At 36.7% G+C, this 25,139-nt stretch overlaps 1 protein-coding gene across 8 annotated transcripts in view; it reads right to left on the bottom strand.

Annotated features, from left to right (window-relative positions):
- Positions 1-25,139, bottom strand: part of LIN54 (lin-54 DREAM MuvB core complex component) — a 74,498-nt gene that overhangs the window by 14,134 nt on the left and 35,225 nt on the right. For all 8 annotated transcript variants that reach the window (XM_086704700.1, XM_086704705.1, XM_086704701.1 and 5 more), the window contains one exon: positions 3,899-4,115. In XM_086704700.1, the coding sequence (XP_086560826.1) occupies positions 3,899-4,115 (217 nt within the window). The remainder of the gene's footprint in view (positions 1-3,898; positions 4,116-25,139) is intronic.

The following is a 25,139-nucleotide window of genomic DNA, read 5'->3' as shown; positions in this document are numbered from 1 at the left end:
AGGTTGCAGAGAGGGCACACAAATTGGAGCAGGACATTCCATGAAGAGGTAGAAGCATGAGCAGTGGAGGCCTGATGCTGGGAAGCAGCAAAGCATTTCACAAAATGTTAGTGAACAGACCAGTCTGGTTGGAACCTAGGGTTAAAGTAGGCAAGCACGGGTCTTTAACGTTAGGGTAGAAATCTACATATTTAATCTGCATTTTTAATTCAGTAGGCGATGAGAAGTTTCTGAGGATTTTGAAGTACAGAAATATTACTTGGAATAGCACAAAAAGAAACTGTATTTGGCCACAGTGTATAAAACAGAATGGAGTTCCACAAAACAAGGAAAGTTAGAAGAGTGCACAAACTGAGGGTCTACTTGGGATGACACAGCTGGGGATGGACAGGAGAGAGCAACTGCAAAAGAGAAGGTGAAAGTGAAAGGAACCACCCAAGAGAGGGCAGAAATTGCACGTTATTAGGGAAGAAAATGTAAGTCAGTGTGAAGCTTCCAAGTGGCCAGAAAAAGGACAGCAACCAGATGGAAAACCTCAAGGGTGAGATGATTTGAAGGGAAGATGAACCCTGACATAGAGACAAACTATGATGAAATGGACGAGAGAGGCTGGCACTAGACCTGTATGTTTGGACCAAAAGAAGTACAACCTTTCAAATTGCTTACTGCCATTTCCACAGTCTAAAAAAGGGATTTAAGAAGATAGGAAGGATAGCCCGTTAGGTTTTATTTATGCAAAAAGGCCTAGAGCCTGGTCTGAAAGAGACAGCTTGAGATAATGGGATCTAACAACAAAAGAAAAAGAACACACTTCCTTAGATAAAAAGGCTGGGAGGGCTGATGGCTGAAGACAGAAGGCTGAGAGTCCCGGAAGAACATTAGACAGTTCTCTGACCTAAAGAGAGCAGGCCCCTGCAAGCAAGGGGACAAAGGGAAAGGGTAGGGTAAGTGGGGGACCTCCAGAAAGTGTTTGATCAGTGGTGATGACTGCATCTCTCTCAATACACTAAAAACCACTACAGTGTATGCTTAACAAGGGTGGATGCTATAGTCAACACAAATTCTATCTCAATAAAGTTGTCATACAAAAAGAGTACATGACCATGAATTATAGAAGCAGTGACATCGGATACCTAATTTGAACTTACTTCCTGTTCTGAGTCTCTTCAGTTACATCAGTTTTATTTGGTTAAGTTATACTAACCACTACAGACTGATCTCAGCAGTACTAAAAAGAATTAAAGGAAATTATAAGACTGAATTCCTGCTTGGAACACAGAAGAACAGACTCCCTACTCCACTTGCTCCTTGGAGAAGAGATGCTGGCCATTGTTCCATGAACACATACAGCAGTGATTCTGAAGTGACTCCCAACAACCAGAGAAGGTAAGAATTTCCTGGTGGTCTCTGAAACAAAGGGAAGGAGCGTGTGGCCTGCCTTCAGTCACATCAAATGACAGATGCAGATGATTTTTATTTGGATAATAAAGAAAGGGTTAACTGTGTGTGTGTGTGTGTGTGTGTGTGTGTGTGTGTGTGTGCGCGCGCGCGCGCGCACACACGCACGCACACAGAACTAGAAAATTTGGGAACTCTAGGTTTACGTTAGCTTTGCATCTGCATGCTGAGTTTTCACTAAAACCTGGGAAATGAAGACAATAAAAAATGAAATGGCCAGAAAGGAGAACATTACAAATTACCTAGGGAAAGGGGGACATATTAATGTTATATAACTACATCACCAGTCTCTATTTCTCCTCCCCCTCAACTTTTGAGCACAGTCCCACATTACTATTACTGCCATTTTCATAGAAACTGGAATAATCTTTTCTTTTTTAGTCTTTAACAGAAATTCTGAGCAATCTTGTTAGAATAGCCTCATTCCAACTTTTAGAAACCATACATACGTGCAAGTGTTTAAGGCTTTTTAATTTCTTAAATTGACTTTCACCAAGATGGTAGATTACATTCTAAAGAGATTAACCATGAAGTCTTCTGGATCTTTCTAGTGTGTGGCCTGCCATCCAACCAGCAGTAAACATGGTAGAACCTTTGAATACTGGCTTTGGTGGGAAATGTACAAGATGACCCTAACCCCCCCTTTGGCATAAGGAAATCCCTCACTGGAAATTAAGCCCTTATAAAGACATATTAGTACATTCATGAACGAGAGCAGCTAGTTTTCATGTATCTCTAATAAAAATTATAAATTTAATTCATTATTCCTGCAAAATAATATATATACCTAGGTCTCTTATGGGATAGGAGAACAAAAAAAGAAAAATATGGGTGGACATAAGGGAAATTGCATGGGTGGTTGTGTATGTGAGCAGGCCCGAAAAGGGTATATACAGGAATAACTGAAGGAGCTGGAAAGGTAAAGGGGAGGGCAGGGAGGGAAAGTTGAAGGTACAAGGCAAAAAAAGAAAGAAGCAGAGAAATAGAAAAAGGTGTGTGTGGGGAGGCGGGGTGGGTTTCCAGGAGGCAAAGAGCCTAAGTAGAGAGAGGCAGAAAGGTAGATAAAAACTTAGAAAAGGAAGTACCAGTAATTAGAATTATGCAGTATCCAACCTATTCATGTACTCTTCCTGGATCTTTAGCTTCTTTTCTACTTATACCAAAGGCTTATTATTGACTAAAATTAGTGTTAACATCACATTGGAAATGGATCTCAGCATATAGTACACATACAAACACACACATAAAATATAACAACTGTATCTCACGATTACTTCATATCGTTGTAATTTATCCAGGTACACTGGACTTGCAGCACCTCTTTTAGTACCCTGCTAAGTTTAAGTACTGAGAGAATATAAAACTTGACTCCCTTAGTCAGCAATATGCAAGTGTCATTTTCCTTTCATTAAGAATACTGTAATAAAAGATTTTCTTCTAAAATCAGCTTAAAGAGGGATTAGAAAATAAAACTACTTGATAGGTCTAATTTTAATATAATACAAACTAAAATACTGTTTCCTTCACATATCCTCTATTTTCTCCCATCAGTAATTTAAAAAATAGATAGGATTTTTCTTCCACAGTTTCCCTTAGTGAACTAGCTATCGGCAATATGTTGCTCCAACCCTCTGATCCCTTAATCAAAATGAAAGAGGAAACAAGTGATCTTTAATTCTGCTATTTACATCCAGTAAATAATAAGTCATTTACTTGCCATCAACTGCTTTGTGACATTGAAGGGATACGCAGCAGTCTTCCAAGACCAAAAATCAGGCCCTAAATCATAAACTGTCCTGAGCCTTTCATAGCATTCAATTTTTAACAAGTAGATAAATATGGAGAGCGGTTCTGTGTGTGAGTCTATGTATAGGTATCGGGTGGTAGGAAGGGTTAAACACAAACAGAAAACAGAAGGACTACAAACAGGCATATCCTCCAAAAGTACAACTGAGCAAAATAACAGAACATTGTAAGTGCTTTTTATTAGCAACTACAGATTCAAAGTAAGTAAAGGATGAAAGTGGTGCAAAGTTCTTATTTATCATTTATACCTTGCCTACTAGTCATTTCAATTGACCCAAACCCTATCAAACAGCTTCACAGTTTAGAAAACAAGATAAATAATTTGGTTTCATCTAAATTTGTCCCACTAACGTAGACGGTAGGCTTACAAACCAGCAACATAATGGCTACGCACAAACTGATGAATAATTCTGATTGTCTGGTAGTATAGTACACTGTGTACCAACTTCTAGCAGAGTGAAATACTGTATTTATATACAACTATGATTCTATTTTGCGGCTTTCTGCAACAGTTGCTGAATTCATACTGTCGGCTGAAATGCCATACTTAATCAGGCTTTCAGTGAGAAAAGGACCAATGTTCTTTAATAATGTTCAAAGAATTAATGACTGTTTTTAAAAAATGGTTACTAACCTTGCTGGAGAGGTTGAGTGTTTGTACTGGGATTCTGACTAACTGGCTGGGTGGAGCTACTGGCTGTTGTGGCAGTAACAAGTCGGACATAATGAAACTTGCTTCCAGGCACTTGAATCTGCTGGACATTGGGAGCAGTTGCCAGAGGAATAATTGTCTTAAACTGTGATGTGCTCACGCCTCCAACAGTGATGGTCTGCACAGCTGATTTCACTGCCTATTAAACAATACAACACGGCTATCGTTAATCTGGGATTTAACTTGCCTACTCTTTTAACTTATGACAATTGCTCAGGTAAAAAAGTATGTTCCTGTATTTCATCAAAAGCTGTTGAAAGGAACAACCTGTTCAAAGAGAAATGAAAAGAATAGTAATGAATACAGGAGTGAAACCAAAATCGGCGAGTTCTACCTTCCATCTCTAGTAGTTACTTCCTTGAGAATCCAGGTCAGGTGACTTGCTATGAAGAAATCATTACTTAAATTACAAGAACTTACTCAGTTTTGTTAATCTTTATAAGAAAAGAATTATTTTAAACCCCAAGAATTTAGCTTCATATTCAACATCGAGAAAAGAGGATGCAGACACTTGGCTTTATTTATTGCTACCCACCAAATTAACTATGACAAATTTCATTTTCACATGTTCTAAAGAAGAAACCCAAAAGAAAAGCCCATCTTATACCCTCATTAAGTCCAGTCAATTCAACTGTATCTGCAGATACAAATGTAGCCACTAACATATGGGTAAGGGGTCAAATTCAGTCTAAAACTACCCCAATTTTGGTTGTCTAACAAAACTAATTTTGGGAGATTCAAACTTGAGTCAATATAATCATTTTAATCCTTTCCTTCATTCTGATAAACAGCAATGTGACTTCCCAAAAAGCTAAATGAAACATCAGAGGCAGAACAGAATAAAAGTCTCTCAAGATGTCTTCAGTTGGTGTTTAATCAACATACAACAGACTGTCCTATAAAGGTCTAGGCCAGATTCTCAACCAGTTCTATCGTGTTATTTCATAATTATAACCCCACCTATTTGTCAAAGAGCCCTCATGCTAAAAGACCATTCACTGATGTTGGAAATCTATATTATGCGGATAATAATTTATGAAAGAATAATTTTTAAGAATCTGAACATTTTCATAAAAGCCTAGAAAAGAGAGAGAGAGAGAGACGGAGGAATTCATTTAGCATGGAAACTCTAAGGCAATAGTCAAAGGAGATTACTTCATAAAACGAGTCACACATTATCACTGGGCAGCGGTACCACAAAGCAGATCTAAAATAAAGATAAGAGACAAGAGCCACAACCGTCATTCGGTTAAATGAAAATATAAAGCTTAAGAAAAGGGATAAAATGTGTACATATGGAAGCTACTGAAAAATCAAGCAAGCACAAGACAAGTATGTACAATGATGCAAGAGACACGTATCAGCTCAAAATGGGGAAAAAAATACTATCTTAAGGTGCCTCAAGCATAGATTTATTAGATACTTAATATGAATAAAGGATAGTGCTTTTAATACTCTAAGATGAGCTGTTTTAAATCTAGCAGCCATATTATGGGCTAGGTATAGTGGAGCCCAAGGACAGAGCCTAGTTTGGGTACATTTGCATAGCATGCCTTTTTCCAACTCTTTCAACTTTTCTGCATCCTAAGCTTCAAGCTACAACTCTTAAAAGATGTATAGATTTGGGTCTTCAAAACAAAAATCAGATCTGACTGTAAGTTTAAATTGTTTATGTCTGTTTACATCTAACAGACCTACTTAAAGATCTGCATTTAAATCCACTGTTGTACTGTTTTCTATTTGAACCACCTGTTCACTTCCATTCTTTTTTCTCTTTCTTACCTTCTTTTGTGTTATTATTCCATTCCCCCTCCCTGTATTAGCTTTTTATTTATACATTATGTTGCTAATCTTTTAATGGTGACCCTAGAGATTACAACGGACAATGTAGGAATTAAATCAGTACTTTACACATCACCCAGGAAATGAAAAGAACCACTAAACACGAATACCATTTACTTACTGTTAAGTATTTTAATTCTACATATAATAATTGAAAAAAAAATTTTTTTTAATGTTTATTTTTGAGAGAGAGAGAGGCAGAGCATGAGCAGGGGAGGGACAGAGAGAGAGGGAGACAGAATCTATAACAGGCTCCAGGATCCACGCTGACAGCACAGAGCCCAACACAGGGCTCGAACCCAGAAACCGTGAGATCATGACCTGAGCTGAAGTCGGACGCTTAATCAACTGAGCCACCCAGGCGCCCCTCTACATATAATAATTTTAACTCCACAAGGCATTAATTTACATATACTCACAAATTTACCCTTTCTATGTCATCCTGCTTCGAAGTACGAATGATTTTCCTTCTGCCTAAAGAGCGCACTTGAGGATTTCCTTAAATGTGGGTCTGCTGATGAGGAATTCTTTCCATTTTGTTTCTCAAAAAATGTCGAGTTATTTGTATCTCATTTGTTGATAAACTCATCTACTAAATTCTTTTTTTTTTTTAATATTTATTTATTTTTGAGAGAGACAGAGACAGAGCACGAGCTGGGGAGGGGCAGCGAGAGAGAGGGAGACACAGAATCTGAAGCAGGTTCCAAGCTCCAAGCTGTCAGCACAAAGCCTGACACAGGGCTCGAACTCACAGACCAAGAGATCATGACCTGAGCCGAAGTAGGACGCTTAACCAACTGAGCCACCCAGTACTCCTCATCTACTAAATTCTTTTTTTTTTTTTTAAATTCTTAATCTCAGTTTTATGTTTTCAATTTGAAAATATTCACCTGATTCCTTTTTTTTAATTGAGGCATACTGGACACACAATGTTCCATGAGTTTCAGGTTCATCAGATTCCTTCTTACAGTTTCTTTCTGCTGAAATTCTTCATCGTTACATTTCTGAATATATTAATCTTAGTTATTTAAAATTTTTTTTTTCAACGTTTATTTATTTTTGGGACAGAGAGAGACAGAGCATGAACGGGCGAGGGGCAGAGAGAGAGGGAGACACACAATCGGAAACAGGCTCCAGGCTCTGAGCCATCAGCCCAGAGCCCGACGCGGGGCTCGAACTCACGGAACACGAGATCGTGACCTGGCTGAAGTCGGACGCTTAACCGACTGCGCCACCCAGGCGCCCCAATCTTAGTTATTTTAAAAGTCTGAGTCTGATAACTCTATTATCTATATTTCTTGGTTTTGAATAATTTGGTCTGGTTGCCTGGTGACCTGATGATTTCTGATTCAATGCCAGACATTGTTTACAAAAAATTAAAGACATACTTTGAGGCTCTGAATGATGTTATATTCCTCCAGGGATAATTCACTTCAGCTTCTGGCATGCAGTTAAAAGTAGGGGCAGATCATCCTAAACCAATCACAAATTGAGCAGTTTGAAGCACAGCTTCAATCTTCCATAGGCCTGGTCTATTTCTGGTTCACTCTTCCCCTATATATTATATCAATGGTCCCAGCTAGGAATGTGGTGTTTACAGGCTTCCACCTCCTTGGTGGGCCTGAAACCAAATTTTTGTTCATGAGATCCAGAAGACTGACATGAGATCCAGAAGACTGACTCAGCTCCTTAATCTCTCTGTAGCCACTTTCTGTTCATCACTTCAGTCTCTCAGCCACAACTTACAAATCAGCAAATGATCTAAGAAGTGTCATAGTGAACATGAGGCTGACTTCACTAGGCTTCCCTTTATTTCATGAATGTTACTTCAAACAGATTTTTAAAATATTTTTCCCCTGCTTTTTAGTTGTTTTTAGCGAGACAGTTGGTCTCCAACAAGCTAGTTCTGTATAGCCAAAAATAAAATACCAACTACTTGGGTTTTAATCTAGGTCACACTCCTTTGTTGTGTGACCTTATGCAAGTAACTGAACTTCTCTGTGCCTAAGTTTCCTCATCTGAAAATAATACCTTTCTTATAGGATTGCTGCAAGGATTAAAGGAGTTAAATCATATGAAGTGCTGATAACATCACATATTATAATGCTCAATAAACATGAGCTGCTATTTGTATCATCATTATGCCCATTACAGAAGGGAAAAACTGAAGCTCAGAGAGATTAAGAAATTTCCCCAAGGTCATAGAGCTAATACAAAGTAGCAGAGCCAGGATTTGAACCAGACCCAACTCCAAGGGCCATTCTTTTAAGTAAGACATCATAATGCCTCCAACTTTACATGCTTAATCAACAGTTATTAAATGACTTAACAAAACTAAATAGTATCCAGTCCTCAAGAACTGTTAAGAACTAAAGTTGCATATTTGCCTCTAAGAAACTTTGAAACTATTTTTTATTCAGTATGCTGAATAGAAGTATAAACACATTTTTTAAATGTTTTTAAGACAATTTCAGACTCACAAGAAGTTACAAAATGAATACAGAATTCCCATACTTCCCCAATAGGCTAACATCTTCCATAATCATAGAACGTTATCAAAATGTACCAGGAAATTGGTACCATACCATTAACTACAGAACAGAACTTATTTTGGATTTCCCAGTTTTTATATGCATTTTTGGAGGATGTATGCTAAAGACTGTATAGACTTATGTAATCAACATTACCATCAAGATACAAAATTGTTCCATCATGACAAAGAAACTCTCTTGCACTACCCTTCATAGTCACACCCTCCTCCCCAACCCTAACTCTTGACAAACTCTGATTAAATTGCATTTTCCGAACACCTGAAATACTTGGTAACATACAACAGTTACTATTTTTGCAAAAGACAGAAGCACTGGAATACAACTAACTTCTTTGAGGATTTACAAGTTAGTCCCTTCCTTTAAGTATAGTGGTCTGAGAAACTCCGTGTGAATGCCCCTCTGAACATACAACATTACCAGAAAAACAGCTAATGTGCATTCAATAAGAATCCTCAGTATCTCTATTTCCTGATTAACATTCTTGACAGCTGGGTTAAAAACCAGCTATCTTAATTTAAATTCAGATAGCAACATTTAACAGGTATTAAGGGGCTGCCCTAAAATACATGGACTTGAAAGATTTCCTTATTTGTACTATTTCCTAAGCTATCTCTATTTACAGATTAATATCATAATTATGTGTTTAAAAATAAATGTCTTTGAACGTTATTTTCCAATTAGCAAATGGCAAAAGTCTTTGCTTAATTCAAGTTTACCTATAAGGAAAGGAATAAAACACTCTTCCAGTTCTGCAAATGAGGACTCTTACTCTATCTGGTAAAGCTGGAGAGATAAAGAGGGAGAGAGGGAGGGACAGAGGGGGAGAAAGAAAGAGAAAGAAACAGACTCAACCAATACTCTAAAACAATGAGTTTGCAGAGTTCCATATTTGGTTCTGTTTGTAAATACTGCTTAGAAATCATTGTTTGGACATATGGGCTTTGGTTCCAGTTAGTCTCAGTCTTGTGTGTATTTTGGCAAGCAAACCTAATGCTTTTATATCTTTGTTTCTCTTTTGTACAAGGGAGAACATTACCACTAAATGAAATCTGTATAGCACTTTGAAACACCTGCACAAATCATACTGTTTCAAACAGATGTTAAGATGGCCTTTGTTTAATCTAATGCAAAATCATAACAATATTTTCCTTAATGCTAACTAGGTAGTGTTTACTAAAGTGTGTTTGTTTCACTGAACATTAGCTCTTCAGGATTAGTTATTACATGAAACAGTCTACTTTGTCAAATTAATTTATGAAACCCTAAAGTAAACAATGTTAAGCAAAAGCCTTCTCAGAATCCTTACTATGCTAATGACCACTATAAAGTTCCTAGATGGGTATGGTATAGGGTGCTTCTCAAACTTATTTAACAGTAGCATTTGGAGGGGAAATTTTTCTTTTATTTTTTTTCTTTTCTTCTTCCTTCCTTCCTTCCTTCCTTCCTTCCTTCCTTCCTTCCTTCCTTCCTCCCTCCCTCCCTTCCTTTCTTTCTTTCATATATTGGTGCCAAGAGAAAGACAGACAGTATCATGTAAAGACACCCCACAAACTCATTGTTTTAAGAGTACTGGTTGAGTCTGTTTCTTTTTCTTTCTCCCCCTCTGTCCCTCCCTCCTCCCTCCCTCTTTATCTCTCCAGCTTTACCAGATAGAATAAGAGTCCTCATTTGCAGAACTGGAAGAGTGTTTATTCCTTTCCTTATAGGTAAACTTGAATTAAGCAAAGACTTTTGCCATTTGCTAATTGGAAAATAATGTCCAAAGACATTTATTTTTAAACACATAATTATGATATTAATCTGTAAATAGAGATAGCTTAGGAAATAGTACAAATAAGGAAAGTATCACAAAAGCTGTAATATAAAATGTTAGCACAGACATACTAAATCCTAAGCAACTTGCACCATAAATATTTGTGAAATCTCTTAAAGTAGCAATCTGTATGTATTTCTACATAGAATATGACTTGAGACTCATTTTGAATCTAGGTTAATGGCAGCTAAGTTCAGCATAATTTTGTAAGAGGAAAGAACTTATGTTTTTCTTTTCTTTTTTATTGAAATATAATTGACATAACACTGTATTAGTTTTAGGTATAAAGAATAATGATTTCATATATGTATATATTGCAAATTGATTACCACAATAAGTTAACATTCATTACTGAACATAATGAGATTTTTCTTGTGATGAGAAGTTTTGGGATCTACTTTTTGAGATCTACTCTCTTAGCAACTTTGAAATATACACTATTGTTAACTAAAGTTATGCTGTACATTACATTCCCAGAACTTATCTTAGAAAACTGGAACTTTGCACATTTTGATCACCTTCACCCATTTTACCCACCACCACCACCCCCACCTCACAGCAAACACCAGTCTGTTCTCTGCATCTATGAGTTCCTTTTTCTTTTTCTTTTTTAAGATTCCACATATAAGTGAGATCACAGTTATTTGTCTTTCTGTATCTGACTTACTTCATTTAGCATAATTCCTTCAAGGTCCTTCCATGTTGTGGCAAATGGCAGGATTTTATTCTTTTTTTTATGGCTGAATACTAGTCCATTCATTATATATAAGATATACATCTTCGTTATCCATCCATCTGTCAAAAGACACTTAGGTGTTTTCATGTCCTGGCTATTGTAAATAATGCTGCAATAAACGTTAGAGTACAGACATCTTTTCAAGATGGTGATCTTATTTCCTTCAGGTAAATATCCAGAAATATAATTGTTGGATTGTATGGTAGTTTTATTTTTAATTTCGTGGGGGGTGGGGGGGCTCCACACTGTTTTCCAGGGTGGCTGCACCAGTTTACATTCCCACCAGCAGTGCACCAGCGTTCCCCTGACGCTTGTTTCTTGTCTTTGCTAACAACCATTCTAACGGGTGTGAGGTGGTATCTCACTGTGGTTTTGATTTGCATTTCCCAGGTGATGGTGAGCACCTTTTCATGTGCTGGCTGGCTATTTGTATGTCTTCTTTGGAAAAATGTCTATTCAGCTCCTCTGCCCATTTTTTAATTGGATTGTTTGGTTCTTCTCAGTTGAGTTCTAGGAGTTCTTTATATATTTTCAATATCACTCCTTTCAAATATATACTGTGCAAATATTTTCTCCCATTCCATAGGTCGCTTTCCCATTTTGTCGATGGTGTTCTTTGCTGTGCAGAAGCTTTTATGTTTGATATAGTCACACTTACTTATTTTTGCTTTTGTTGCCTTTGCTTTTGTTGTCAAATCCAAAAAAATCACTGCCAAGACTGATGTCAAAGACCCTTATTATTTTCTTCTAGGAATTATATGGTTTTAGGTCTTATGTTCAAGTCTTTGATCTATTTTGAGTTTATTTTTGTGTATGATAAGATAATAATACAGTTTCATTCTTTTGCAGGTAGCTGTCCAATTTTCCTAACACCATTTACTAAAGAAACCATCCTTCCCCCATTGTATATTTTTGGCCCCTTGGTAATAAATTAATTGACCATATACATGTGGGTTATTTCTGGGCTCCCTACTCTGTGCCACTGATCTGTGTATCTGTGTTTATGACAATACCATACTGTTTTGATTACAACAGTTTTGTAATATAGTTTAAAATCAGGACTTTGTAGGGTTCCATATTAATATAGCTTTTAAAAATTTATGGTGAAATGTTTACAGAGTTTATCACCATGGAAAAACTATGTTTACAATAACCTAATTCCCAAACTTCAGGTTATTAAATAAACCCACCAAGAAGCAAATTTGCAAGCTGTAAAATGCTTCCAGGCTAAGAAACAAATGAGAAGATAAGAAGAGATAAATATTGTATGTATTATATGACTAATGTCAGAGTCAAACCTTGGGATGAGTACCAGAACTTTCAGCACTCTTCTACTGACTGGTGAAATATTATGAAATAGGCATAGGCATTCTTGTGCTATTTTTTCACAGACATTAAGCCACCTTAAGTGTATTTACAGTTATGAATTACAGTGACAAGGATGAGTAATTTAAATATATTAGTATCTACAGAAGCATTCAAGGAAAGGGTTAAATGACCATAACAGGCAAAATTAGACAACCTGCTCTATAAGCATCAGCCTTATACAAATCAGAAGCCAACCCTACTAAAAATTAAAACATTATCAAGATAGGGTAAATAAAATAGCATGGGATTAGCCTAGGAGCAGAATACTAAAGATCAAAAGAATAGATAAAAGAACCTATATAACAAACAAATGAACAAAGAAAAAAAGAGACAAACAAAAAACAGACTCTTGAATACAGAGAACAAATTGGTGGTTGCCAGAGGGGAGGTAGGTAGGGGGATGTGTGAAATAAAGAGGATTAAGGGCACACTTATTGTGATAAGCACTGAATAATGTATAGAATTGTTTTATCATTATATTGTACACCTGACATTAATATCACACTGTATGTTAATTTACTTCAATAACAAAAAGGGGAAAAAGGAAAAAAAAACTACAGAACAATTAACTATAGCTACAGATTATGACATAGGTGAATCTTACACATTATGTTGTAAAGCAAGTTTCAAATTATTAAATTAGGTATTATAACAAAAATGATTTTGAAATAAATTATTTGGAGAAGGAAAAGAACCTATATATAGAACAGTTCATGATGAAAGCTGGCATTTCAAATCAACAGAGAATGATGAGCTATTTGGTAAATGGTACGAATCAGCTATTCGGTCTGAAGAAAAAGAACTGGATCCCTAGAATTCATTCCGTGTAATAAGTTTCAAATAGATCAAAGATTTAACCTTAAGAAAACACCAAAACCAATACTGCCATAAAGCCAGAGACGCAGACCAATGGAACAGAATAGAGTCTACAAATAAACCTGCACATATATGGTCAAATGATTTCTGACCAGGGTGCCAAGACCATTCAGTGTGGAAAAGACAAAGGGTGTCAGGAAAACTGGGTATCTACACGCAAGAGAATGAAGTTGGATCCTTGGCCAGGATCCTTTGCCAACAACATATAAAAAAATGAACTCAAGAGAGATCCACGATCTAAATGTAAGATGTAATACTAAAAACCTCTTAGAAGAAAAACATATGGTGATGCTTCATGACATCGGATTTGGCAATGATTTCTTGAATATGAAACTAAAAGCACAGGAAATAAAAGAAAAAATAGACAAACTGGACCTTCATGGAAATATTTAAATTTTGTGCTTCAAAAGACACTGTCAACAAAGTAAAAAGCAACTCAGAGAATGAGAGAAAATACCCACTAATCATATAGCTGATGAGGAATTAAGATCCAGAACAAAGAACTTAAAAAAAAAAAGTTTTTAAAGTGTATTTATTTATTTGGAGAGAGAGAGAGAGAGAGAGAGAAAGAGAGAGAGCTCATAAGCATGTGAGGGGAAGAGAGAAGGAGAATCAAAATCCAAAGCAGGCTCCATGCCATCAACAGAGCCTGATGTGCGGCTTGAACTCACAAACTGTGAGATCATGACCTGAGCTGAAATCAAGAGTCAGATGTTTAACCGGCTGTGCCACCCAGGCGCCCCTAAAGAGAGAACTTTTAAAACTCAAACAAGCAAATGGATTCAAAAATAGGCAAAGAACTTGAAAAAACATTTCTTTAAAGACATAAAATGGCCAATAAATACATGAAAAAATATTTGAACATCACTAATTGTTATGGAAATGCAAATCAAAACTACAATGAGATACTACCTCACACCCATTAGGATAGGTACTATCAAAAAAAGTGTTGATGAGGGATGCCGGGGTGGCTCAGTTGGTTAAGCGTCCCTTCGGCTCAGGTCATGATCTCTCGGTCGGTGAGTTCGAGCCCCATGTCGGGCTCTGTGCTGACAGCTCAGAGCCTGGAGCCTGCTTCGGATTCTGTGTCTCCCTCTCTCTCTGCCCCTCCCCAGCTCATGCTCTGTCTCTGTCTCTGTCTCTCAATAATAAATAAACATTTAAAAAAATTTTTAAATAAATAAAAGTGTTAATGCGAATATGGAGGGGGCGCTTGGGTGGCTCAGCTGGTTAAGTGTCCTATTTTGGCTCAGGTCATGACCTCGCAGCTCGTGAGTTCAAGCCCCACGTTGGGCTCTGCGTTGACAGCTCAGAGCCCGGAGCCTGCTTTCAGATTCTGTGTCTCCCTCTCTCCCTGTCCCTCCCCCACTGGCACTCTGTCTCTGTCTCTCTCTCAAAAATAAATACTAAAAAAATTTAAAAAAGAATATGGAGAAACTGGAACCCTTGTGCATTAATTACATTGTAAAATGGTACAATTGTTGTGGAAAGTACTATGATGTTTCCTCAAAAAATTAAACACAGCATTGCCATGTGATCCAGAAATTCCACTTCTGGGTATACACTCAAAGGAATTGAAAGCAGGGTCTCCAAGAGATATTTATACATCTATGTTTATAGCAGGATAATTAAAACATGGAAGCCACCCAAGTGTCCATCAACAGATGAATACACATAAAATAAAGTGTTATTTAGCCTTAAAATGGAAGAAAATTCTGACATATGCTACACCACTGGTGAACCTTAGAAACATTACGCTAAGTGAAATAAGCAAAGCAAAAAGACAAATACTGTATGATTCTGCTTACATGAGGTACTTAGAGTAGCCAAAATCTCAGAGACAGAAAGTAGAATGGTGGTGGCCAAGAGCTGGTGGGAGGTAAGAATGGCAACTTGTTATGTAATGGGTACACAGTTTCAGTGTTCCAAGAGATAGCGTTCTGAAGATGAATGGTGGGGATGGCTGGACACCAGGATGAATGCACTCAATACCACCGAACTGTACACTTAAAAATGGTTAAGACAGTAAATTTTATGGTGTGTGTACCCTACCCAAATAGATATCTGCTTGCAAGATGGGCTATGAAAATCAGTCAGGATAAAAATGATATAGAGGCTAATATTAATTTAACCATTTCATAAAGTTTAAAGAACAAGAACAAGTCTATCTGTTCTTGTACTTAATGTGTAATAAAAGAATATTGTATGTAAAATAAGTAAAATACAGCCAAATAACTTTTAAAAATGAATGCACATTTTATAATATTGGAATAAGGAAGACTTAACTAGATACAGCTCAAAAACTCAAAATTCATAAAGACACTACAATATTTTAACTAATTTCATGAGCAATATTTCTGCGAGGAACAGAAACAAGACAAAGCAACTGGGAAAAATGTTTGTAACTACATTAATAACAAACAAGTGATTTCCTTAATATGCTATGGGCTTTTTTCAGTTTTTAGTTCACAAGGAAAAAGAGACAAACCACCCAATGGGCATCAGAGTCCACAGAAGAGGAGTCCAGAAGACACAAAGACACGAATAATTTTTTTTTTAATTTTTTTTTCAACGTTTATTTATTTTTGGGACAGAGAGAGACAGAGCATGAACGGGGGAGGGGCAGAGAGAGAGGGAGACACAGAATCGGAAACAGGCTCCAGGCTCTGAGCCATCAGCCCAGAGCCTGACGCGGGGCTCAAACTCACGGACCGCGAGATCGTGACCTGGCTGAAGTCGGACGCTTAACCGACTGCGCCACCCAGGCGCCCTGACATGAATAATTTTTAAAAATATAAATCTATGTGAGGGGCACCTAGGTGGCTCAGTTGGTTAAGCGGCCCACTCTATCTTGTCTCAGATCACAATTTCACCAGTTTGTGGCTTGTGAGTTCAAGCCCCACCCCTGCATGAAGCTCTGTGATGACAGCATTGAGCCTGCTGGGATTCTTTCTCTCCCTCTCTCTCTGCCCCTCCCCTGCTCACACACACACACACACACTCTCTCTCTCTCTCTTTCTCTCTCTCTCTCTCTAAGTAAATAAACTTTAATAAAAGATATAAACCTATGTGAGATCTTTTAATTAGATTGGCAAAGGCTAAAAGTGATGTATTAAACAGGAGTACAAAAATAGACTCACTTAAATATAGTCCACTGATCTCTGACAAAGGAGCAAAAATAATTCAATGGAAATAGTTTTTTCAACAAATGGTGCTAGAATAGGACATCCACATGCAAACAAGTGAATCTAAACACAGACACCTCTCATATGGATTCAGACCTAAAACTATAAAACTATGAAGCAAAACAATAAAATTCCTGGAAGATAATATAGGAGAAAATTTAATTACCTTGGGTTTGGTGATGACTTTTTAGATACAGTAACAGAAGCATGATCCATGAAAGAAAAAACTGGTAAGTCAAACTTCATTAATATTAAAAATTTCTGCTCTGCAAAAGATACTGTTAAGAGTATAAAAGATAAGCCACAGACTGGGAGAAAAAGATCTGCAAAACACACTGTAAGGTCTAAGATGCAAGAGCCATCTGGGTTCCATTCCAGAAATTCTTGAAACCAAAAAGCACCACAGGAATGCAACCAGCCTATGAAAAACTATAGGATGTACACAACCCAATTTTGTTTTTTGTTTTTGTTTTTTTAAAGGGCACGACGTATCTGAATCCCAAATGTATCTGAATCCCAAATTCAAACATAGCATAAAAAAATGTAATGATTAGGGAAATCTGAATTAACTAGGTATTTAATAGCATCAAAGGAATGTGGGTAAGTTTAAAAAAGTGTTCCTATCTTTTATATATATAAAGAAATATCTATAGATGAAATGACATGATTTACTTAAAAAAAAAGTGGGAGGAGGTTATAGATAAAAACAAGGTAAAACTGATAATTCTAAAGTTGGGTAAAGGACACATGGGAATTAATAATATCCTAACTTTTTAATATTTTTAGGTTTTTAACATATAATTTTAAGTTTGTATAGTACAAAAAGGTTTTAGTAATATGGTCACAGGACCCCACTTGTACTCAATCAACATAATTATAAAAGCATAAAACAGGGGCGCCTGGGTGGCGCAGTCGGTTAAGCGTCCGACTTCAGCCAGGTCACGATCTCACGGTCCGTGAGTTCGAGCCCCGCGTCAGGCTCTGGGCTGATGGCTCGGAGCCTGGAGCCTGTTTCCGATTCTGTGTCTCCCTCTCTCTCTGCCCCTCCCCCGTTCATGCTCTGTCTCTCTCTGTCCCAAAAATAAATAAACGTTAAAAAAAAATAAATAAAAGCATAAAACAAAACCATCAGGGAAAAAAACAGAAAAAAGAATAAATTCTCAGTCATTTATTCCTTCTGTTCCATAACCTGGCTAATGGGTACTGGTATGAGGAGCTATAGACAAAATAAAACTTCAGGCAACAGAATCAATGGAGCCTACAACCTGTAATCACCTCAACACCACCTCTTATTATTCTTACAACAATCTATGTCAAAGTTTATCAGGAAAACAAACACCCTTCACTTCAAATTGTACTCATTTACAAAAATAATCATCCCCAACTCAAACATGTAAGAGCTTCATGCCAAAAGCTATCAACTTCTGAAACCTCTGTGTCCAAACAGTTCTACCTCAACTTTTCGATACTGTCATTGCTCATATCACTTCCTGTCTGGATATTTGCAAAACAAATTCAATCATCTTTATGACTCGCCTCTATCTGCTACCAGAGACATTGCTAATTTTTTTGCAAATTTCACTTTCACACTTTGACTATAGCTCATTACGACTCAGAAACATTCCATGGGTCTCCATTTAATGACAAAATTAAACCTAAATTTGCTTTGTTTTAAAAATCATCCATAATCTAACCTTATCTTTTTTTTTTTTTTTAATTTTTTTTTTCAACGTTTTTATTTATTTATGGGACAGACAGAGACAGAGCATGAACGGGGGAGGGGCAGAGAGAGAGGGAGACACAGAATCAGAAACAGGCTCTGAGCCATCAGCCCAGAGCCTGACGCGGGGCTCGAACTCACGGACCGTGAGATCGTGACCTGGCTGAAGTCGGACGCTTAACCGACTGCGCCACCCAGGCGCCCCCTAACCTTATCTTTAAATGCTCTCCATTCCCTCCAAAGCATTACTAATGCCAATCAGATTAGTTGTCTTACCATCCTACATGTACAGTAATCTAGTTCAGCTCTAGACCTTCACACTTGTGGCTGATATCCACTCTAATTTATACCCATACAAAAATCTTAGGATGATTAGAGAAGGCATCCCTGAGCTATCTGTGGTTGAATCTCCTTATACAGGATCTCATACCATCATAAATCTTTTCATGGTTTTGCAATTTTATCTGTTTTTATACTATTTGATTCATTTCTATCATAGCCCCTCTCACCACCTCCTTAGGCTTTAGGTTCTATGCATATTCATTGCTCTCTAGTGTTTCATACCACAGCCCCTAAGACATAGTAGATACTGATTAAGTATCTGAGTAAATGGTAAATGAAGAAGTACCAGGATTTATCTTTCTTTAGTTTCAAACCATCTTGTCTATACCACACAACTAAGCACCTATTTCATTACTCATTATTGTTTTGCATGCATTCAATTTTGTCTCTCCAACCACTGTAAGCTCTTCTATAGTTTCTACAGCCCCAGCAGAGGGTACACACTCAACTCAAAAGCACAGAATGGAAGAGTGTCCCTCCATCATGGAAAATTTCATTATTGTTCAGGGTCCCAGTTTTCTGTCAATTACCTGTACTAATGTAGCACTATTATGCTATATATGTATGGCCGATCATGTTACAGACGGCGTGCTGCTAACCAAAATCCAGAGTCTCTTCTGCTTCCTAGGCATATAGCTGATTATATTTCCTAGCCTCCCTTGTTAAGATGAGGCCATGCAACTCAATTTTAGCTAGTGAGGTGAATGGATGCTATATGCCTATTTCTAGGTCTGGTCCAGAAAAGCCTCTCACATGTGCTTTTCCATGTCTTTTCCCTTCCAGCTGGCTAGAATGGAGATAACTTTCAGAGAGACTGAGAACATCATTCAGTTTATCATTAGTTTCAAGCCTTTAAAAATATTAGCAAAATTAAATTAAAATATACGTGTCACATCACTGTTTATGAAACATTCCATGGAATCATATCAACATGGTAATCTGATATCACCAGTATCTATTATATTTTTTAAAACATAAATAAACCATTCTTAAGCAGGTGGAAATTTACATTATTCCCTTTCCTCTGTGAGTTTGTATTTAATTCCATATCCTCTAAAAACTTTATTCTAGTGTAACATTTTTATGCTTGAAATTCTTTTAAAATTCTCTGAAACAAAAAGATGTATATAAATTGAAATTTTGAAAACATTATTTCCTATTACCCTTTTTGTACAGCTCTAAGCATTAAATAATTTTGTCTGTATCAACAAGAGCCAAACTATAGAGATAGCCCAAATGTCCACTGACTGATGAATGGATAAAGAAAATGTGGTGTGTATACACACACACACACACACACACACACACACACACACACAGAGGAATATTACTCAGCCATCAAAAAGAATGAAATCTTGCCATTTGTAACCACATGGATGGAGCTAGAATGTATTATGCTAAGCAAAATAATCAGAGAAAAGACAAATATCGTATGACTTCTCTCATATGGAATTTAAGAAACAAAAAAGATGAACATATGGGAAGGGGATGAAGAAAGAGAAGAAAGGGAAACAAACCACCACAAGAGACTCTTGTCACAAAGAACAAACTGAGGGTTGATGGAGGGAGATGGGTGGGAAATGGGCTAGATGGGTAATGGGTTATTAAGGAGGGTACTTGTTATGATGAGCACTGGGTGGGGTATGTAAGTGATAAATCACAGAATTCTACTTCTGAAACCAATACTATTTATATATTATATATATATAATTTGGATTGAGTTAATAATTACTATATATACTTAAAGCAACACAAATATATTATAAATTGTGATTATAACAAATGAAAAAGATTTTATTGGGAGGTATCTCTTATTCAGATGGATGACAGGATTCATTACTTCATGTATGCATGGCTGAATATTATATATTGCAAGAGTGAGAGCTCAGCACCAATTCTACTCCTATTTTTGTTATAAACACTGAAAAACATTATTTTCACATATAAGTATACATGAACAGAAGAATATTTACTATACTACTATACATTAATATTCTGAACTTCTCTTGAATTTTATACCAAAATTTAAATTGTATTCTACCTCCAAAAATTATTCTTGATGATCTGAAAACTCACTTAGGTCCTCCTTTAATTTAGTAGAGAGAAAAAAAAAACTGAAATCAATGTGAGTTACAAGCAAAATGTTTTAATAATCTTCAGTCATTTGTTTCTAGGGCTTATGTCAAAAATGTTTTTTACCAAAACCTGTCAAGGTGCACAGGTCATGATTTCACGGTTGTGGGATCAAGCCCTGCATCGGGCTCTATGCTGAGGATGGAGCCTGCTTGGCATTCTCTCTCTCCACCCCACCCCTGCTCACACTTTCTCTCTGTCAAAATAAATAAATAGACATTTTTTAAAAATGCAACTTTTTTTTTTTTTTAAAAAGGTCCAGCCAGCCATTCCAATAAAATAAGAGGTAGATTCAGAGATGACCTAGATGTTGCAACCATCAGATAAGAACTTTAAAATAACATAAAACTAGAGTTCTAGAATGAGAAGAGGGTGGCTCAGTTGGTTGAGATTCCGACTCCTGATTTTAGCTCAGGTCACAATCGCACAGCGATGAGATCAAGCTCTGCGCTGGGCTCCACGCTGAGCATGGAGCCTGCTTGAAATTCTCTCCCTCCCTCTCCCTCTGCCCCTCCCCTGCTTATGCATGCTCTCTCTTTAAAAAAAAATTTAAAAAATAGAATGAGAAGAGAGAAAGAATGAGGCAGAAGAAATGAAGAGATAATAGCCAAACTAAAATAAAATAAAATATAATAAATCATAGATCCAAGATGGTTTAAAATCAAGATAAATGTGTATTTAAAAGAAGAAAGCAATAACAACACAGCACATATATGGATACATAATAGTCAAACTACAGAAATCCAAATAAAGAGAAAATCTTGAAAGCAGGTAGAGAAAATAAAGACACATATACAAAGGAAGAAAAGACAAAAATTACGGCATTACTTCTCACCAAACACTATGCACTCTAGAAGTCAATGGGGTGACATTTTTAAAGCACTGAGGGAAAACTGCCAACCTAGAATTTTTTACCCAATGAAAATATCTTTCTAACAAGTAACAGCAAAATAAGACTTTTTCAGGCAAACAAAAGCTGAGAAATCTCTTGTCAGCAGAATTTTCCTTAAAATTTTTTTTAACTTTCCTAAAAATATTAAATTTTCCTAAAGAAAGTTCTTTAGGGAGGAATTTTATACCAAACTAAGATTGGGGCCTAAAGAAAGAAAGGAACTGTGTAAGATACAGTTAAAATGAAAATAAATAAGACTTGCTTATTTTTAATTGTATTAAAAGGTAATTTTGTGTAAAGCAAAAACAAAAAATGTATTATGGAGTTCATAACCTGTGAAAGTAAAATGTTTAACAATGACAGCTTATAAAGGATAGGAAAAAAGAACTGGAAGTACTCTATTGTAAGGTTCTTATCCTACATGAAATGACATAAATATAAAAGTAGACTGTTATAAGTCAAAAATGTAGTATTTGTCACTAGAGCAACCAATAAGTTTTTAAAAGTTTAAACTATAATAAGCCAATAGTGGAGATAATGCAAAAAAAAAAAAAGAAAAAGAGTTAAAAAACAAAAGGAACAAATGAGACAAAAAGAAAATAACTAGTAAAAATCCAACCATATCAACAATTATATTAAATATAAATGGTCCCAGGGCACCTGTGTGGCTCATTTGGTTGAGTGTCCGAATTTTGATTTCGACTCATGATCTCTCTGTTCATGGGTTCAAGCCCTGCATCGGGCTCTGTGCTCTTAGCTTTGGATCTTCTGTCTCCCTCTCTCTCTGCCCCTCCCCCACTTGCTCGTGCTTATTTTCTCTCTCTCAAAAAATAAACATTAAAAAAAATTTAATATAAATGGTCTATAAATACTGATTTTTAAATATTGACTGTGTATCTAATCACCTTGCTAAATTTATACATTAGTTCTAACAGTTCATAGCAGATTCTTAAATTTTACATGCATATAATGGTATGTAATCTGTAACAATTTTTTACTTTCTTTTGAAACCCTATGTCATTTATTTCTTTTTCTTGCAATACTGCATTAACTCAGACCTGCAGTAGAATTGAACACGTGTTGCCCTACTAACGAATGAGGGGTCAACCAGGCAATTAGAGAAGAAATTAAAAAATATATGGAAACAAGCAAAAATGAAAATACAACAATCCAAATGCTTTGGGACGCAGCGAAGGCAGTCCTGAGAGGAAAATACATTGCAATCCAGGCCTATCTCAAGAAACAAGAAAAATCCCAAATACAAAATCTAATAGCACACCTAAAGAAAATAGAAGCAGAACAGCAAAGGCAGCCTAAACCCAGCAGAAGAAGAGAAATAATAAAGATCAGAGCAGAAATAAACAATATAGAATCTAAAAAAACTGTAGAGCAGATCAACGAAACCAAGAGTTGGTTTTTTGAAAAAAATAAAATTGACAAACCTCTAGCCAGGCTTCTCAAAAAGAAAAGGGAGATGACCCAAATAGATAAAATCATGAATGAAAATGGAATTATTACAACCAATCCCTCAGAGATACAAACAATTATCAGGGAATACTATGAAAAATTATATGCCAACAAATTGGACAACCTGGAAGAAATGGACAAATTCCTAAACACCCACACTCTTCCAAAACTCAATCAGGAGGAAATAGAAAGCTTGAACAGACCCATAACCAGCGAAGAAATTGAATCGGTTATCAAAAATCTCCCAACAAATAAGAGTCCAGGACCAGATGGCTTCCCAGGGGAGTTCTACCAGACGTTTAAAGCAGAGATAATACCTATCCTTCTCAAGCTATTCCAAGAAATAGAAAGGGAAGGAAAACTTCCAGACTCATTCTATGAAGCCAGTATTACTTTGATTCCTAAACCAGAGACCCAGTAAAAAAAGAGAACTACAGGCCAATATCCCTGATGAATATGGATGCAAAAATTCTCAATAAGATACTAGCAAATCGAATTCAACGGCATATAAAAAGAATTATTCACCATGATCAAGTGGGATTCATTCCTGGGATGCAGGGCTGGTTCAACATTCGCAAATCAATCAACGTGATACATCACATTAACAAAAAAAAAGAGAAGAACCATATGATCCTGTCAATCGATGCAGAAAAGGCCTTTGACAAAATCCAGCACCCTTTCTTAATAAAAACCCTTGAGAAAGTCGGGATAGAAGGAACATACTTAAAGATCATAAAAGCCATTTATGAAAAGCCCACAGCTAACATCATCCTCAACGGGGAAAAACTGAGAGCTTTTTCCCTGAGATCAGGAACACGACAGGGATGCCCACTCTCACCGCTGTTGTTTAACATAGTGCTGGAAGTTCTAGCATCAGCAATCAGACAACAAAAGGAAATCAAAGGCATCAAAATTGGCAAAGATGAAGTCAAGCTTTCGCTTTCTGCAGATGACGTGATATTACACATGGAAAATCCGATAGACTCCACCAAAAGTCTGCTAGAACTGATACATGAATTCAGCAAAGTTGCAGGATACAAAATCAATGTACAGAAATCAGTTGCATTCTTATACACTAACAATGAAGCAACAGAAAGACAAATAAAGAAACTGATCCCATTCACAATTGCACCAAGAAGCATAAAATACCTAGGAATAAATCTAACCAAAGATGTAAAAGATCTGTATGCTGAAAACTATAGAAAGCTTATGAAGGTAATTGAAGAAGATATAAAGAAATGGAAACATTCCCTGCTCATGGATTGGAAGAATAAATATTGTCAAAATGTCAATACTACCCAAAGCTATCTACACATTCAATGCAATCCCAATCAAAATTGCACCAGCATTCTTCTCGAAACTAGAACAAGCAATCCTAAAATTCATATGGAACCACAAAAGGCCCCGAATAGCCAAAGTAATTTTGAAGAAGAAGACCAAAGCAGGAGGCATCACAATCCCAGACTTTAGCCTCTACTACAAAGCTGTAATCAAGACAGCATGGTATTGGCACAAAAACAGACACATAGACCAATGGAATAGAATAGAAACCCCAGAACTAGACCCACAAACGTATGGCCAACTCATCTTTGACAAAGCAGGAAAGAACATCCAATGGAAAAAAGACAGTCTCTTTAACAAATGGTGCTGGGAGAACTGGACAGCAACATGCAGAAGGTTGAAACTAGACCACTTTCTCACACCATTCACAAAAATAAACTCAAAATGGATAAAGGACCTGAATGTGAGACAGGAAACCATCAAAAGCTTAGAGGAGAAAGCAGGAAAAGACCTCTCTGACCTCAGCCGTAGCAATCTCTTCCTCCACACATCCCCAAAGGCAAGGGAATTAAAAGCAAAAGTGAATTACTGGGACCTTATGAAGATAAAAAGCTTCTGCACAGCAAAGGAAACAACCAACAAAACTAAAAGGCAACCAACAGAATGGGAAAAGATATTTGCAAATGACATATCGGCTAGTATCCAAAATCTATAAAGAGCTCACCAAACTCCACACCCGAAAAGCAAATAACCCAGTGAAGAAATGGGCAGAAAACATGAATAGACACTTCTCTAAAGAAGACATCCGGATGGCCAACGGGCACATGAAAAGATGTTCAGCGTCGCTCCTTATCAGGGAAATACAAATCAAAACCACACTCAGATATCACCTCACGCCAGTCAGAGTGGCCAAAATGAACAAATCAGGAGACTATAGATGCTGGAGAGGATGTGGA

Source organism: Puma concolor, chromosome B1 (genome assembly GCF_028749965.1).
Source record: "Puma concolor isolate L17-30 chromosome B1, mPumCon1.1.hap2, whole genome shotgun sequence".
NCBI classification, from domain to species: Eukaryota; Metazoa; Chordata; class Mammalia; order Carnivora; family Felidae; genus Puma; species Puma concolor.
The sequence above is the reverse complement of the archived record's forward strand: the minus strand, read 5'-3'. Positions and strand labels throughout refer to the sequence as shown.